Source organism: Silurus meridionalis, chromosome 6 (genome assembly GCF_014805685.1).
Source record: "Silurus meridionalis isolate SWU-2019-XX chromosome 6, ASM1480568v1, whole genome shotgun sequence".
NCBI lineage: Eukaryota > Metazoa > Chordata > Actinopteri > Siluriformes > Siluridae > Silurus > Silurus meridionalis.
In genome coordinates this window covers 3722552-3740512 of record NC_060889.1, presented here as the reverse complement: position 1 = coordinate 3740512, position 17961 = coordinate 3722552, and the positions used below count along the sequence as shown (strand labels likewise).

The 17961-nt window shown below is 36.9% G+C and overlaps 1 protein-coding gene across 4 annotated transcripts; it reads right to left on the bottom strand.

The window, feature by feature from the left end:
• Positions 1 to 26: 26 nt before the first annotated feature.
• ripk2 (receptor-interacting serine-threonine kinase 2) lies at positions 27 to 16032 on the bottom strand. Of its 4 annotated transcripts, none has more exons than XM_046851195.1 (12): positions 15860 to 16032; positions 15453 to 15784; positions 10664 to 10817; positions 10077 to 10232; positions 9100 to 9257; positions 8326 to 8375; positions 7472 to 7633; positions 5772 to 5857; positions 4597 to 4701; positions 4277 to 4370; positions 3499 to 3696; positions 27 to 3302 (listed from the first exon to the last, which is right to left on the bottom strand). In XM_046851195.1, exons 2-12 carry the CDS (start codon positions 15641 to 15643, stop codon positions 2920 to 2922), a joined length of 1737 nt encoding a protein of 578 aa, XP_046707151.1. In that variant the 5' UTR covers positions 15644 to 15784; positions 15860 to 16032; the 3' UTR covers positions 27 to 2919. The 4 variants fall into 4 exon arrangements, with proteins under 4 accessions (XP_046707151.1, XP_046707152.1, XP_046707153.1 ...); XM_046851196.1 differs by having other exon boundaries at positions 15453 to 15771; XM_046851197.1 differs by having other exon boundaries at positions 15922 to 16032.
• Positions 16033 to 17961: the final 1929 nt, after the last annotated feature.

Sequence of the window (17961 nt, the reverse complement as noted above, 5' to 3'; positions counted from 1 at the left end):
AAAAATCAAGAAATAAAAAATGACCATCCATTTAATTAACCATGTATTTGATTGACAGATTAGGTTGACCTTGTTATACATGAACATGTTATACTGTAAAGCAAATCTCACTACACTTCTAACCACATGTATCAGTCCCTCACAAAGAATCAAAAGCTTTAAACTGTATACTGTTGCCTTCACCTTGATTTATTCTGAGGAGCGCAACAACACAGCAAAGGGAAAATCCAAAACCTTTCAGGTATTTCAGGCTGAACAACACGAAAAGAGAGCGGACAAAAACGCTAATGGTTATCCACATACTTTAATATCACAAAGAACTTGTCTGGAAGTGTCTCATGACGCTCATACTACAGCACATACATAGATCGCATTCCTGACACCTGTACATTGCTACATTGGCTATGCATTGTGGGTAATGTGAACACGTTCTCATGACAGCATCTAGTTTTACAGAAAGAAAGGCAGGAGGCAGCCTCTAATACAATAAAATAAAGGAGTAATGTTGTGTATAACAAAAATAATCCTCATCATTAAGGCAATGTTCAGTTTGGCACAGAGATTTTTTATATATATATATTTATATTTTATTTAATTACATTTTTTTAAATCCCCCTATGGACTGGATACGATATTGCGTTATGACATTCTGATCTACGCTCATGATGGTCTACGGAGTGGCACGACATGATGCGCAAGCACACCTAAGATCATAACATGCAAATACTTACACTGCTTTAAATACACATTGTAAATCATAGCCTACAAGTTGTAGCAGATAGGATTCCAAAGCTAGTGTTGCTTGTTTAAACAGCTAACTTAACCAACAACAACAAAACGGCTAAGCGACCTAGCAAGTCCATCATCTGCAGTGCAAAAACAAAAATGACCCTTTGGGAGCAACCTGGTAGGAGGAAACTTTTATAAAAACCTGAAAATAGATGAACCTAGGGAAATAACAATCTACACTGTCGCAACAAACAGACCAGATGCGTACCAAAAGTACTGAGAAGAAAAGCTCACCGTTTAGTAGTCTAATGGAATAAGTTCTGATAACAGGGTTCAGTTTCATGATAAGGAATTGGGATAAGTGGAATTCAGAGAAATCAGATAGCAATCATGTTGGCTTACAAGGTGGACAAACATTTTTCAGTTTTTCGTTCTCTGTATGGCTGGGTGACGATTATATACTGAAAATTATAGTAATAGTTATAGCAAACTCAAAAGTACCTCATTTGATGTTCAATTACTTTATCGTTTCGAAGGAACAAATAATAAAAAAAAAATCTGTTTGCAAACCTACACATCATGGAACACATCATATATAATATGATATTTTTTCCCTCAAAAACCAGAGCAGAAAACCAGAAGACATAACAGCCTTTGTAAACAGAACAGCGCGTTAAAAGGATACAACAGAAGACATGGCTTATTGTTGATGAGAAGAAAAAGGAAATGTTTTTGGTAAGAAGACTTGCTATGGACGTATTTAAGCTACCGATCGACTTATTCATGGTTCTTCTTATAAGAAAATACTATAGTACCCTCACATGGCATTAAATGTTTGTGGAAAACCACCTGAAAACCACTGAAAAACCACCTAGCCAACCTAAGGCATGCAGTTTTATTCCAAAAAAAACCCTCCATAAAATATTCACATAATAATCTTTTTTTTTGCCAGACCACCAGGACAGTAGAGTGAAAAAGTGGAATTCTGAGATGTTCAATTAAATCTAACCCTTTCAACATTGTCTTAATAATAATTCCTGATTTGGTGTTCTTGTTTTGGGAACATGTTCTGAACCTACAGGTCGCTTTGATAGATACATTTGTATGAACATAACACTCAAATTTGATTACATATTTCTCAGGGCTTCAAAGCACCTTGATCCAGTGGGTACTGCTTTTCTCTGCTGACACCATGGACTGGCTGTTGCTAGGAGATATACTTTTTCTAAGGAATCCAAGTACCTGCTTGGATGGGTAACTCATCTTGTCAAATCATTCAATTCAATTAGTTGCAGAACCGAATGTCCAGGGTTTAAGATTGACCCGATCCAACAACTTCTATAAGTCTAACCCTAAACACATGAGATATTTTACAGCATGGAACAAGCACATTTATATACTTGATGTTCTCATTCATGTACCTAGGAGGAGCTGGATCATCTAGTATACCCCCTGGACTCTGAAAAGAAAGACCTCACACAAAAGTTAAAACTATGCCTGATTTCTTTTTATGCAACCTACTCCGACACAGAATAAGGTGTAAAGTCTAAAATGGGGCTTCAGTTATTGTCTCCCATGTTAAGAAGATCAGCTGAAGAAGTAATCAGTTGTCAGTTGTATCCAGTGCTGTATGATCCAGTACCAAAAATCTACAAGCTCACGACAAGCCGTTTTTTGCACACAGGTCTGTACATACATTTAACTTCAAAATCGTTTACCAGCAAACACACCTTTGACCAGCCTGTAATACCAAGCAAGGACCAGCTATCACAAAGCCAACTGGTCCATAAACGTCATACCGATACACGTCTCAAAAATAAATCAAGCTCAAAGGAAGACGACTTTGTTTTTAGATGTTTCCATCAAGCCTTGGTAAGACAATGCTGGGAACCAAACTGCGCTGTCCTCCTGTCCTATTAACACAAATGATCTGGTCAGCCACAACATAGGAAGATATTGTGGTGTGCTTTGGATTGCTCAATGATCTCCACCCAAGGGAAAAAGACAAGGCAAACTTGAGAACAATCTGGTTAAAAAGAACAAGTGGTCCAGTACTATAAACGAAGCAGTGGAGAGTGCGATTCCTTTAGTACAAAGCCCATGAATGTTCTTCCCAATGAAAAAAAAAGCAACAAAGCAGGAAAATCCTTTAGCTGTAAATTCCAAAAGTGGCAGTTTTGTGGGAAGAGCTTAGAAGATGTTGCGGATGTTATTGCTGGAGGCAGAGAGTGGCGGAGCACTGGCGGCACTGTAGGGCGGAGGAGGTGTCGGGGAAGTGAGGTCTGGATACGGCTGCAGACCCATCTGCTTGTTTTCCTGCAGCTTGCGCACCACCACTCGGCAAAACTCCTCGTTGTGGCGCTCGCAGGTGTCCAGAAGCTTGCGAACTTTGGCGGTGCGTGTCTGTTGGTTGGCCACCAGCTCGTAGTCCTCACGCATGAGTAATTCACGGGCCAGCAGCGCATCCAGGCTTTGGTTTAGACAGGCTTCGGTCATCTGGCGCACAACCTCTTCCCGCCGAGAACTGATCCAACGTGCAGCCGGGCCTTGGATGTCGGGCGACATGAGGAAATCTACAAAAAGTTTCAAATCATGCACCAATTACACATTGGGACTGTTCACATTTTTTAAATAGCTATTTATTTGTTCTGTTCTGTTGTTAGACATATTTGAATTTAGGTTACTTTTCCTTGCCAGAAGTTGACCATCAAATAAAGCAAAGGTTTATTTTAATAGAAATAATCTTTAGTGCATTTTGACATACTGTACCTTGTGGATGAGCCTGTAGGGTGAGCGGTTGGATGTTTATGGGTAGGTTGCTTTCACACTGTGGTCTGAGGGGGATGCTGTAGCCGGAGACGAGCTGGGTCACCTGACAATTAGGATTCAGGTTGTTCTGCGACCCCTGGTCAATTAAGGGTTTTGGCGTATCCAAAGGTATGGAAATGACTGACGACAATGGTCCAACTAAGCAAAAAAGGTAGGCATTGTTGTGCTTAAATTGTTACGGTAGTTTATTTTATTCACGACTACATAATTCACAGAGAGATGTGAAAAAAATCTAGAGGTCTTTGTTGCTACAAATGTAATGCAGGACAATTCACACAATGGTATTTTATTGCCAATGCGATCCAATATTAACATTCAACTGCCTTGCTTTTGGGTATGGCTGGAGGATGTCAGAAAAGCTCCTAAAATTCCAAGCTGGAAATTCCCTTTTGAGGGTTGTAATTGGTTTTCCCCTCATATGACATTCAAAGTTAGGTGTGGCTTTATTATGGAGGTGGTAGCTCAGTGGTTAAGGCTATGGATTACTGATCGGAAGGTCGGGGGTTCAAGCCCCAGTGTCATCAGGTTGCCACTCTTGGGGCTCTTAACTCTTAGTGCTCCAGGGGTGCTGACCCTGAGCTCTGACCTGAGCTTCCTAACATCACTAGGCTTTCCAAATTAAAAATTTCACATGAGGTTTGTACAAGAAGCAATGCAGGTTTTATGCTTTATAGCTACGGCAACAATTTCAACCAAAAAATTCAAGCGTAAGGATTACCATGAGAAGGATTAGAGATGGTAAGGTAGCCCGGTTGGGAGATATCCGTGTCCTGGGAAGAGCAAGACCCTGATCCGGATGTAGAGCTGGTATCCTGTCATAGTTCCATCAACAAAAAAAAAAATCATGTTAATTAGATTCCATGTGGGAGGAGAACACAATGCCTGTTTTGCAGTTCAGCTACCAGGAATCTGAACCATAATTGAAATCAAAGGCATAGTTGGAATTGAAATCACCAAACAAAGTTTGGCCTGTTACGAAACAATTACACATTTTTCCCAAAAAACAGCTTGTAAAATGTAAACAAAGAAGACACTGACTGGCCAGGGAGTGTTCTGTTCTTTTAGACTTTTCTCTGTTCCTTTCGTGTTCGTCGTCGTCGTCGTCATTGTTGTTGTTGGAGTACTGCTTAATGGTCGCATAAACTACAAACAGAAAACAGACAGATTTAAGGGATGTGGTTTTGTATTTAAAATACAATAGAAACAAATTTAATTAGAACTTTTTAATGGTTTAGCCTTGTGGGCCTTTCCTGGGGGCATGTTACATCTAGTGGACACCATTAAAAACAAAATAGAACACCTTTGGCAACTTGTGTATCTAATGGATGACAATTAAACAACAAGATTTCAGTTTCAACGTTGGTTTCTTTTTGGTTTCATTTGTAATGATGTGGACACACTGGTAACAGTTTTAATGGTTACAACAGCTGATGGTTTGGAATTGTAATGTTTTTTTTCTTGTACTTCATCTCTTTTATTTGTTCACAAACTAGCCTACATTCACATCATTTTTGGGATAGTTCATAAGTGTGCATCCTTACGTAAAATATTATTGAACCTCATAGTAACTTATGCTTACTGTTTAGATGGCATAAACGTGAGTATAAATGATCTCAGAAAGCTAGCAGGCTAATGACATATTGCAATATAGACACACTGGTTGGTAAAATTTTGTGGACACTTGATCATAAGATTGGTATGTGCTTTTGGGAAATCCCATTCTAGATTAGGTCCCTATTTGCTGTTGTTAAAAACACCCTCTGTATATTCCAATGCATTAGCCGAGTTGATTAGTGAGAACACTGCATTAGCATTGTACATGTGCATGCGCCAAAATCTTATAATAGAAAATAACTTCTGTTTAATAAAAAGGTGGAGGATGAACTGTGGCATTAATGCGCTTCTCATAAGAGTTGCATTTACCTCATCAGGTTATGTGTATTTGCACTTCTGCTACCTAGAGAATACCACCACAGCACAGAGGAAGACTGAATAAATACTCAGGGATTTGAAAGTTTACTCTGATAAAGTCACTCTCATTTAGTGTGATCACTGTTTTATTAGAAAAATCAGCAAAGCTCCATTTTGATTTCCCATGTTTCCATTGACAAATGGTGGCAAAACCAAAAAACAGTGGCCCCTCTGCAAAACATGAGCATCCGATTTCTCCAAACACATAATACGAACTGAACCGTTTCCTCATTTACACTCACTTTTGACCTTTTGACCTCCAGCACCGCCTCCAAAACGTCGATTTCATCAAACCTCCGTAGCATGGGCTCCAGTTCAATTAGACAGTCTGGCAAAGAAAAAAAAAAAGAAAAAAGAATAGTATACCATGCTACCATGGTAACATATTATGCACAATATAACAATGATAAATGAGGTAAAAGGTTACTGATATCAAAGATATTGCATGGACTTTTTTGGAGAACAATTACAAAATCAGATTGAAAGCAGCTGAAAATCAATGCAAATTCTTTCTTTTTTGAAAACTTTTTGGTGCAATTTTGTTAACACCGATACACAAAGATGCATACGATACATATCAAGTATCACAAACATTTTTTGGTCATATGACCCAGTAGCATATCATACATGGATAAGCAGCAACCAAAAAACACAAATTAATGGCACTAACAACCATTCAGGAAGTGCTAGACAAAATGAGCATCCAAAGCAAGAGTGACACACACACATGCACAAAAAAGAGGAACCGAAGAAAAAAGCAGCGTAAAGATCAGCAATAAACCAGGCTGCTGCTTAGAGGCAGATCTTTGGATTAGGAGGGTCTTGAAAAGGGAGGACGAAAATAGAAACGCTGCTGTGTGGCTGTTACAAAACAGAGCGAGTTGCAATTCTAAGAAACGGCACTGCGAAAGATCAGGCACCGGTCAAATGTGGGTCAGGTTAGTTAGATAACGCTGGAATTTAAGATGCGTTACAATTTCCAAAAGTAATCGTTTACCACCATAAGTAGTTCAAATGTTGAACATGTGCCTATTTACACTGACCAGACATAACATTTTGACCTCCTGCCTTATTGTGTTGGTCCCCTTTTTGGTGCCAAAACAGTCTTGACCCATCGAGCAAAAGCATGAACTTCTTCAGCAGTTTGAGCTACAGGAGCTCGTCTGTTGGATCGGACCACACGGACATGCCTTCGCTCCCCACGTGCATCAATGAGCCTTGGACGCCCACGACCCTGTCGCCGGTTCACTGTGCCCCCCTTGGAGTACTTTTGATAGACACTGACCACTGCAGAATGGGAACATCCCACAAGAGCTGCAGTGGTGGAGACGCTCTGACCCAGTCGTCTAGACGTCACAATTTGTCAAACTCGCTCAAATCCTTACGCGCGCCCTATTTTTCCTGCTTCTAACAACAACTTTGAGGACAAAATGTTCACCTACTGCCTAATAAATAAATCCTGCCACTAACAGGTGCCACGATGGTAATTTGGTGATTGGTATTACCCTGTAGTTTAAGTCATGCTACCTTAAAAATAAACTTGTTACTTTGTTTTGTTTAAAGCGTATGAAATCGTTGATGTGGAGACTTTTAACATGTCTGGAAGGAGTCTCCAGTTTCAGTGAATCGGCAGAAGTAAAGCTTTCGGTTTTCAGGCGGAGGAATTGATGAATTGTGCTTACTTGGTAATATTAACATAAACAAAGAAGGGGGAAAGAAATAGAGGCTGGCAAGGAAATAAGGGTTTTGTAAGATGAACCAACTCGTGGATATTCCATAAACTAAAGACTGACCACAAGTACGACAAGTAGGATGTTTTATAAACAAAGTTTTGATGAACTGCTATAGAAGTCTAGGGTTCAAGATGAGTCAATGAGCCTAGCAAACTTAGCATGGTTAGTTCTACAAGTGAAAGGTTAATGGGAAAAGTTGTGCCACTCACTGAGGAATGTAGGGCGCTCGTCGGGATTGGCGGTCCAGCCGCACGTCATAAGGTTGACCAGCGTCTCTCTGCCGGGGATATCAGCTGGCAGGCTGTCAAGTCCAGTGTCCGGCCGAGAACCACGCAAGACACTGAACATTATCTGCATGGGGTTGGTCGCATCTGACCAACAAAAAAGAGAAACACAAGACTCAGCAGAGGGAGAAGGAAGTAAAACTATTGATTACAGTGCTGAGTCAAGCTCGAACCAGTCACACAGATGAGGTGACTGATGAGATACTCAACTTCTGTAGTGTAGGAAGCAAAATTTTATCTGCATTGTGTTTAATTAGACCAATATACAGAATTCAAATAATAAACTTGCACCACTGCTCTTTTATTCGTGGAAGGGTTTTTTAAACCCCCTGGTTCAAATTTCTTTAAGTTTCTTCCTGATCGTGTACCAATTGTAGCCTCAGATTTTGAGTTAGAGTCTGAACTCTGAACTTTTTCTGCTCACCACAGTTGTGAAGAATGGTTACCATATCCTTCTTATTAATTAACAGAATTGCTGCTTAAGGGATGTTTTTTTTCACATTATGATATAAACTCTAAAAAAAATCCCTGGTGATCAGAAGTTTCTGTAAATAGCCAGGAAAGGTAGGACTGGAAAACTCCAGGAATGAGCAGGTATACACATGTTCCAGAATGCCATTGAAATTATGTTTATATTTCAATACCCAAATCTCAATGAACTGTAAAAATAAATGAATGGTGTTTAAAAAAAAACGTGTCTGTTGGCTTGCCGGTTTCAACAAGTTATGCCATTGTGGATTACAACATTTTCACGCACAGACGACTTCAACTTCCACTACCTTCGTAAGGTATCCGCCGAGACAGTACTTCCCACATGATGATGGCGTAACTGAAAGAGGAAGCAGAGAACAGAAGGGTGAACAGGCTGAAACGCTGTCACTCAGGGAATCCCCTTAGAGGAATTAAAAGTCTCACTTCAGTTCGGTCCAACGATTTCAACAAGCCCCTTTACTAATCTGGGACAAAAACAGGGAAGAACATAATACCCAATCTGTTCACAGGCTAAATTTCTGTACTACAATTATGGCTTCCCGGAGGCCACAGCCTCTCGAAATGAGGAAGTCCGTGCAGGTGCGATGGTTAGTAGGGAGAGCGTTAACTGTTCTTTGTTCTCGGAATAACACATTCAACAAATAGGTAGTTTGATTTATTTAAAACTATGACATATTGTAGGTTTACAGAGTTTCAAGTTACTTTTACTGTTAAAGAACAAGTTAAACGAGTTACCAGACTCCATTTCTAGTGTTGTTTACAGAAAAACTATCAAGGGTAAACTTTTCCTGTGCTGAAGACTTTCCTGTCATGGAACACAGTCTGATTGTCACAAAGTACTGACACTAGAAAATAAAAAGGTTATAAAACCAATAACATATTAAGACAAGAGTGCTTCTCGTTTTACTACCTCAAACGCAAAACGTGTTACAACCTCACAAAAAAAATCTTGTGACCAATCAGAATCAAGAGTTCAACATTATGGTGGTTTAAAAAAAAGACTACATACATTTTATTGCAAAATTAATTAGACATTGAAAATAAAATCATTTTAGGCAGACCTGTACATGTCCTGTTTGACATCCGCTCTCCGAGTCTTGTTGGGTTCGTACTCTTCTGGGGGCATATAGATGACGGTGCCACCCATCTCAGCTGGCTTCGATCCGGAACCTTTGCTAATTGAAAGCTGGCGCCATTTCGACAACCCAAAGTCGGCTATCTGAGAAAACGGAAAGATGAACAACTTGAAAAGTTGCATTACCACCTGCTTAATATTGTGTTTGTCCTCCTTTTGCTGCCAAAACAGTTCTGACTTGTCGAGCATCAACAGCATGAACTCCTTCAGCAGTCTGAGCTACAGGCCCGGCCTTCGCTCTTCATGTGCATCAATGAGCCTCGGCCGCCCACGACCCTGTCGCAGGTTCACCACTTTACCTTCTTTGGCCCACTTTTGATAGACACTGACCACTGCAGACCGGGAACAGCCCACAAGAGCTGCAGTTTTGGAGACGCTCTGACCCAGTCATCTAGACGTCACAATTTGGCCCTCGCTTAAATCCTTACGCCCATTTTTCCTGCTTCTAACATCAACTTTGAGGACAAAATGTTCACTATGGTATAATGTAATAATGTTATACCTGGTCGGTGTGTATAAATTTATTCTTTCCTAGGGATAAGAACATGTTTTTCTTCAGTTTCTTGGCGTAGGTGTCATAGAAAGGTCTGTGTGTGAGTTCTTAAAAAAAATAAAAAACACTAGTATTCATAAAAAAATGAGTTCAATCATGCCAAGAACTTTCTGGAACAGAGATGCCTTGAAAAGGAATGCTGAGGTTTTGGGAAATGCTTACTCATGGCTCATGAGTCAAGAGAGTGATCCACTATCGAGTCGCATTCCAGCTAAATATGGTAACAGGTCAATAACCGATGGAGGAAGTGGTTCACTAAAACACCAATTGTTCAACCAGGTCCCTTGTTTTGGCGAATTGCGAAACAGAGGAAGCGGCAGGTTTTTCTGGTAAAAACTAATCTCACAAACCTTTACGTGGTACTCGCCATCCAGAAGAATGTTCTGCGTTTTCAGGTCATGGTGGAGCAGTGGTGGAGTCATGTTATGGAGAAAGTTGACGCCCAGAGCGATTTCATACAGAACGCGTAGTCTGAGAGGCCAGGCCACTACTGGATACATGTTTTTCTGAAAGAAAGAAAGAAAGAAAGAAAGAAAGAAAGAAAGAAAGAAAGAAAGAAAGAAGTATGAACAGGAGTTAAAGCTGAGGTAAACAATGTTGCAACAAGCTCGAGACTAGACTACACTCAACTCCGAAAAATACTAAGCATTATGCTTTGTGGCACAAATTTGACCAAAAATCTGAGGAAAATATGTTATAGACTGTTGTTTAAATCCACATAAAGTGATCAAGTGGCCTGTTAATCGGTTCACATAATCATTTAATAACAGAGGTGGCAATATTTATACAAACTAATCCATCTAACCTGAAATAACAGAATAAACCGGTATATACGAGGACTAAAATCTTAAGAACTCTCCCATTGTGGACCAGCTGAACTGGAGTCCAGAACTTCCTATTCCCGAACTAAAACCAGACACAAGGCAGAGGTTCGTACCTCGTGCAGAAGTTCATCCAGAGAGCCATTGGTCATGAATTCGGTGACGATGCAGAAGAACTCAGGCTCGTTGCACACGCCGAAGATCTGGATGATGTGGTTGAACCTGGCCTTGTGAAGCACCTCCGCCTCTTTAAGTAAGCAATTCCTTTCCCTGCAAAGGAAGTGTAATGTGTTGAAAGGAATACAGGATTCCACCATGTGCCTGTGTTAGGCCAAACTATTAGGTCAGATTGTGCAACAGTGACAGAGCTCATCTATATTTCAGTTTCATTTCTGGTCATAGCCTCTCACTCTTTCTCTTTCTTTCAGAAGCTCAGATTTTTCAACACTGAAGAGCTTTGTGTTTTGTAATTCCACGTAATTCCACTACTTCTGACACTGAAGACTCCTTTCAAAGCATAATAAACATCAACATACAACCACACCAACAATGTGCTACAATATGCTACATTATTGTTCCTTTGGAAACAATAATGTATTTTTTTTTTTTACTATTAATTAATTGATGTTAGAAGACATTGATAGCAGCACTCGAATGGTCACATGCTGACATTTCAGTAAACTGGCAGAACTTCAGTGTTCGGTTACAGTTTAAAAAACATGTGAGACCTCCAAACTCAAATCACAGCCAAAGATTTACTTTCATCAAGATTAAAATAGTACAGTTGTACAGCGTGAAGTCAGACATTGACATCATACAGTCCTACAGTGTACAGTAAAGATTATATTCATAAAGTCCAACTGTAAAGTTATACAGATTACAGATTATAATCATAATGTCCAACAGTGTAAAATCCTAAAGATTCAACATTTAAACTGTAAAGTCCTACATTGTAAAATCGTACCGATTGTAATCAGAAATTTTACGAGTAGAAAATCATGCAGATTATAATCGTAAAGTCCTACAGTGTAAAATCGTATACAGTGTATTGCAAATCAAAAATCATAAAGACCTACCATGTAAAATTGTATAGTAACAGATTATAATAAAGTACTAAAGTCATTCAAATTATGACTGTAGACATACAATATAAAATCCTACATTTTATATGCATATAAACATATAAACATACAAATTATAATAGTGTAATGTCATACAGAATACAAATTCTAATCCAAAAATTCTACAGTGCAAAATCTTACAGATTACAATCATAAACTCCTATAGTATGAAGTCATAAAGATTACAGATTATATTATATAGTCCTACAGTGTAAAGTCATACAGATTAGACATTCAATTCATAAAGTCTTGAGGTGTAAAATTATACAATATTTAATCAGAAAGTCCTACAGTGTTAAATCATACAGACTACAGATTCTAACAAAAAGTCCTACAATGTAAAGTACTATAGATTACATATTAAATTTGTAAAGTACTATAGATTACATATAAAATGTGTAAAGTACTACAGTATAAAGTACTATAGATTACATATTAAATTTGTAAAGTCCTACAGTATAAAGTACTATAGATTACATAATAAATTTGTAAAGTACTACAGTATAAAGTACTATAGATTACATATTAAATTTGTAAAGTCCTACCGTATAAAGTACTATAGATTACATATAAACATTTTAAAGTCCTACAGTGTAAAGTACTATAGATTACATATTAAATTTGTAAAGTCCTACCGTATAAAGTACTATAGATTACATATTACATTTGTAAAGTCATACAGTGTAAAGTACTATAGATTACATTTGTAAAGTTCTACAGTGTAAAGTACTATAGATTATGGATTACATTTGTAAAGTTCTACAGTGTAAAGTACTATAGATTACATATTAAATTAGTAAAGTCCCACAGTGTAAAGAACTATAGATTGCATATTAAATTTGTAAAGTCCTACAGTGTAAAGAACTATAGATTACATATTAAATTTGTAAAGTCCTACAGTGTAAAGAACTATAGATTACATATTAAATTAGTAAAGTCCCACAGTGTAAAGAACTATAGATTACATATTACATTTGTAAAGTCCTACAGTGTAAAGTCGCATAGATTCCAATCAAATTTTCTACAATGTAGTCTTACAGATTACAATCATAAAACCCTACAGTTTTAAATCATACAGATTACAAATCATAATTTTAAAGTAGTATAGTCTACAGTATATAATCATAAAATCCCACAGAGCAAAATCATACAGATTGCAGATTATAAGAACAAAGTCATACAAATTACAGAATATAATCACCAAAGTTCTACATTGTAATGCTGAACAGATTACAGATTATAATTCTAAAATCCTACAGCATAAAGACCTACAGAATATAATCATAAAGTCCAATAGTGCAAAGTCATAAAGACTACAGATTATTATCATGAAGTCCAATAGTGCAAAGTCATGAAGAATACAGATTATAATCATAAAATCTGACAGTGTAAAGTAGTGTTGATTACAGATTAAAATCAAAACCTTTCAGAATAAAATCATTAAGTTCTCTTCAGGGTAAAATCATTCGGATTATAATCGTCCTACAGTGTAAAAATCATACAGATTATAAAATCCCACACTGTAAAATTGTACAGATTACAGACCATAATCATAAAGTCCTACATTGTAGTCACGCAGATCCATACAATGAACTCCTACGAATATAATCATAAAGTTCTCCAGTAAAAGGCTCACATATTTTAATTTATCAGTGTTAAATCGTCCAGATTACAGTCATACAGTGTAAAATCGATTTTATAATCGTCAAGTCCTACAGTGTAAAAAGTACAGATTAGAAAGTCCTACAGTGTAAATCAGTACAGATTATATATCATACAGTGTAAAATCCTACAGATTACAGATTATAATAAAGTCTTAAAGTATGAAATCGTACACACTACAGATCATAAAGTCCTACATTGCAAAGTTTTACAGAATAATATAATAAATTCCTACAGAATATAATCCTTGAAGTCATACAGTGTAAAATCTTACAGACTATAATCGTCAAGTCCTACGGTGTAAATCACAGATTATAAATCATACAGTGTCGAATTTTACAGATTACAGATTATAATAATAAAGTCATAAAGTATGAAATCGTACACACTACAGATCATAAATTCCTACATTGCAAAGTCTTACAGATTAATATAATAAACTTCTACAGACTATAATCCTTCAAGTCCTACAGTGTAAAATCGTATAGATTACAGATTATGATCGTCAAGTACTACAGTGTAAAATCTTACAGATTATAATCGTCAAATCCTACAGTGTAAAACAGTACAGATTACAAATCATACAGTGTAAAATCTTACAGATTATGATCGTCAAGTCCTACAGTGTAAAATCGTATAGATTACAGATTATGATCGTCAAGTCCTAGTGTAAAATTTTACAGATTAGAATCAAGTCCTACAGTGTAAAACAGTACAGATTATAAATCATACAGTGTAAAATCTTACAGATTATGATCGTCAAATCCTACAGTGTAAAATCTTACAGATCATGATCGTCAAGCCCTACAGTGTAAAATAGTATAGATTACAGATTATGATTGTCAAGTCCTACAGTGTAAAATCGTATAGATTACAGATTATAATCGTCAAGTCCAACAGTGTAAAATTTAAAAAATTACAGATTATGATCGTCAAGTCCTAGTTTAAAATCTTTACAGTACAGATTATAAATCATACAGTGTAAAATCTTACAGATTATGATCGTCAAATCCTACAGTGTAAAATCTTACAGATTATGATCAAGCCCTACAGTGTAAAATAGTATAGATTACAGATTATGATTGTCAAGTCCTACAGTGTAAAATCGTATAGATTACAGATTATAATCGTCAAGTCCAACAGTGTAAAATTTTAAAAATTACAGATTATGATCGTCAAGTCCTAGTTTAAAATCTTTACAGTACAGATTATAAATCATACAGTGTAAAATTTTACAGATTATGATCGTCAAATCCTACAGTGTAAAATCTTACAGATTATGATCGTTAAGCCCTACAGTGTAAAATAGTATAGATTACAGATTATGATTGTCAAGTCCTACAGTGTAAAATCGTATAGATTACAGATTATAATCGTCAAGTCCAACAGTGTAAAATTTTCAAAATTACAGATTATGATCGTCAAGTCCTAGTGTAAAATCTTACAGATTATAATCGTCAAGTCCTACAGTGTAAAATTGTATAAATTACAGATTATGATCGTCAAGTCCTAGTGTAAAATTTTACAGATTATAATCGTCAAGTCCTACAGTGTAAAAAGTACATATACATTGCATAAAATAAACTCCTACAGACTATAATCCTTGAAGTCCTACAGTGTAAAATCGTATAGATTACAGATCATGATCGTCAAGTCCTATGGTGTAAAAAGTACAGATTATAAACCATACAGTACTATTATAAACTGTAAGATTTTTACAGTCTAAAACGATGAAATCGTACAGACTACAGATCATAAATTCCTACAGATTAATATAATAAACTCCTACAGACTATAATCCTTGAAGTCCTACAGTGTAAAAACAGTACAGATTATTAAACATACAGTGTAAAATCGTGTAGATTCCAGATTATGAGCTCCTGCAGTGGAAACTCGTACACATGCTCAGATGAAAATCGGAAAGTCGGCAATTTTGTTTTGTTGATGTGTTTTTGACAGATGAATAGTTGCAGCTTGTGACCCAAACAAGTTACTTTTTTATACATTGAAACAAACAAACAAACAAAACGAAACAAACAATCGGTGTAGCAGAACCAACACACACACACACACACACACACACACACACACACACACAGAGTGAAGAAGTGGAAGTTCCTACCTTTCCCCGACCGGGGAGTCCAGTTTTAAGCACTTAATGGCGACGGTGGTGCGCCAGTCGCTGTGCTGCGCTCGGAACACGGTACCGAACCCGCCCTTGCTGATGTAGTGCAGGTCGGTGAGTTTGCGGTACGGGATCACCGGCAGTGTGCTGGTCAGACTGCACAGGTTCACACAACCAGCCTGGTCCATGCTGAAGCCTCACTCAGATAACGGCATTCCGGCACGCACACAAACACTGAGTCACCCAGACACCCAGATCAGGACTTCACCAACACTTCTTCTTCTTCTTCTCCCCCCTCCTCTTCTTCCTCCTCCTTCTCCTCCTCCTCTCTAATAATAATGATAATGATCCAATAAAATAAAAATCCGGCACTCAATCAGATACAAAATACCCCTTTTACTCACACACACTGCCTCCTGATCACAATCCTGTTCACACACACACACACACCGATCTCAATCAAAACCTGTTTAGGCGCGTGACTGTCTCAAGTCGGATCTTTAAGGGTCTGTCGTAGGTGCGCAAAAAGATCACACCGATCCGACCGCATTGGCGCGTTATTAATTCGCGTTCTTCCCCCTACCCGTATTCCGTCAGACTCCGCCCACCTGGCGTGTGATTGGATAGGAGTTGTTACATAAAAACACCCCATCCACTTTTATTTAAAAAAATACAAATAAATGTAAAAAAAAATAAAAATAATAATAATAATAATATATATATATATATATATATATATATATATATATATATATATATATATATATATGCAAGCATGATTTTTTTAAATATTTTTTTTTTACATTAAATTATTGGATTATAAATTAATTAATAAAATGATATATAAATAATAACAATATGATTGCTAATAAAAACTTTCAGCTTCATGTCTTTATAGCAAAAATACAATTATTTAAATATAGATTAAAATATCATTTGATGTTATTGAGACTGAAACAAAGTACAGGTTTATAGTGAAAACTCAGCAGATGCAGCAATAATAATAATAATAATAATAATAATAATAATAATAATAATAATAATAATAATAATTATTATTATTATTATTAATTATTAAAGTATTATTATTATTATTGGACATGTAGCATTGCTATTGCAAGCCTTATGCGTTGGTATGTGTGAATTCTAATAAATAAATGCTAATAAATATATTAAAAAATAAGCAAACAAATAAACATATAAACAAATAATAATAAAGTGAAACGAAAATGATCATCTACGTTTTTTTTTTTGGCCACAATCATGTACAGTGATTGACATCTCAGCTGTCCAATCAGCGCACAGGAAGCGGGGTTAGCACGAGCCGTTTCGCTGGAAGCCTTGAAGTTACTTCCGGGTTTAAAAAAAAACTAAATTGTGTCTATTTAATGACTCTTTTTTGAAAAGCTTTCATTTAGAAACGTGTTTTTTTTATGTATAAATAAACACAAATAAGCTCATTAAATAAAAAAAAGGGGGGTTATGGATTAACTGGTGCATTTCATGAACCAGCACATGGTTTCCAGTCACATGGCGTCCATGATACAGAACTGTTTATTATTGTGCATTAATTCAGAAATGAATAAAGCTCCGGCTGTGTTCAGATTTCTGACAAGTGAACCTGATGATCTCCCATAATGCACGGTTGAATCCAGGCCTAGAGCCAAGTAGTCTGGGAATTCCCATGATGTAATCAGCTTATAATAGGTTTCTTGGAAACCCTGAAGCATCTAATAATTCCTTTAGACAAACATCCTTTAGACAAACAACGTCTTCGACGACGAAACGATTCACCAAACCTGCTTCAAATGGACAAAAAATGACATCTTGATTTTGATATTACGCAGTGGACAGGATTAAATTAGAAACTTGATGGCCTTGGATTAATGACCAGCCCTTTACAGCTCATACCCTAGTGCTAGCTTAGTGCTAAAGGCATTTTTAGAACATTTGATCAGAATGTCTGGAACACTGAAGGTTAGGGGCCTTGCTCTGGGGCCCTAAGAGTGGTAGCTTGGTAATACTGGGGCATGAACTCCTAATCGAAAGCATGAACCAGGTTCACCTTCCCAAAACACAGAATAATCTCAAAATCCTTGAAATAGTTGAAATGTTATAAGTGCACATGAGTATTAATGATCTTGTTTTGAAATGATTTCAAATGATTTTGTTCGATTTCCGAAATAGATGCATTTGTTAGTTGATTTCGAATAATTCGATTTTACCGTTCTGCTTTTAACAATGGACTTTTTCCCAAAGTCACACAAGATGCATGATTCATAATGAGTAAACCAGTAGTGACTGTGGCAAGTAAAAAAAAACCTCCCTTAAAGGGTATGAGGAAGAAACCTTGAGAGGAACCAGACTCAAAAAATCCTCATCACTAAATGCCCATTCGTTATAGTTCCATCATTGTTGAGGTGGGTTTCATGCGTCCTCAAATGTAAAAACTGTTCATGAATATTGCAGTCTCAAGCTATTGTAGTTTACATAAAATGACAATCCA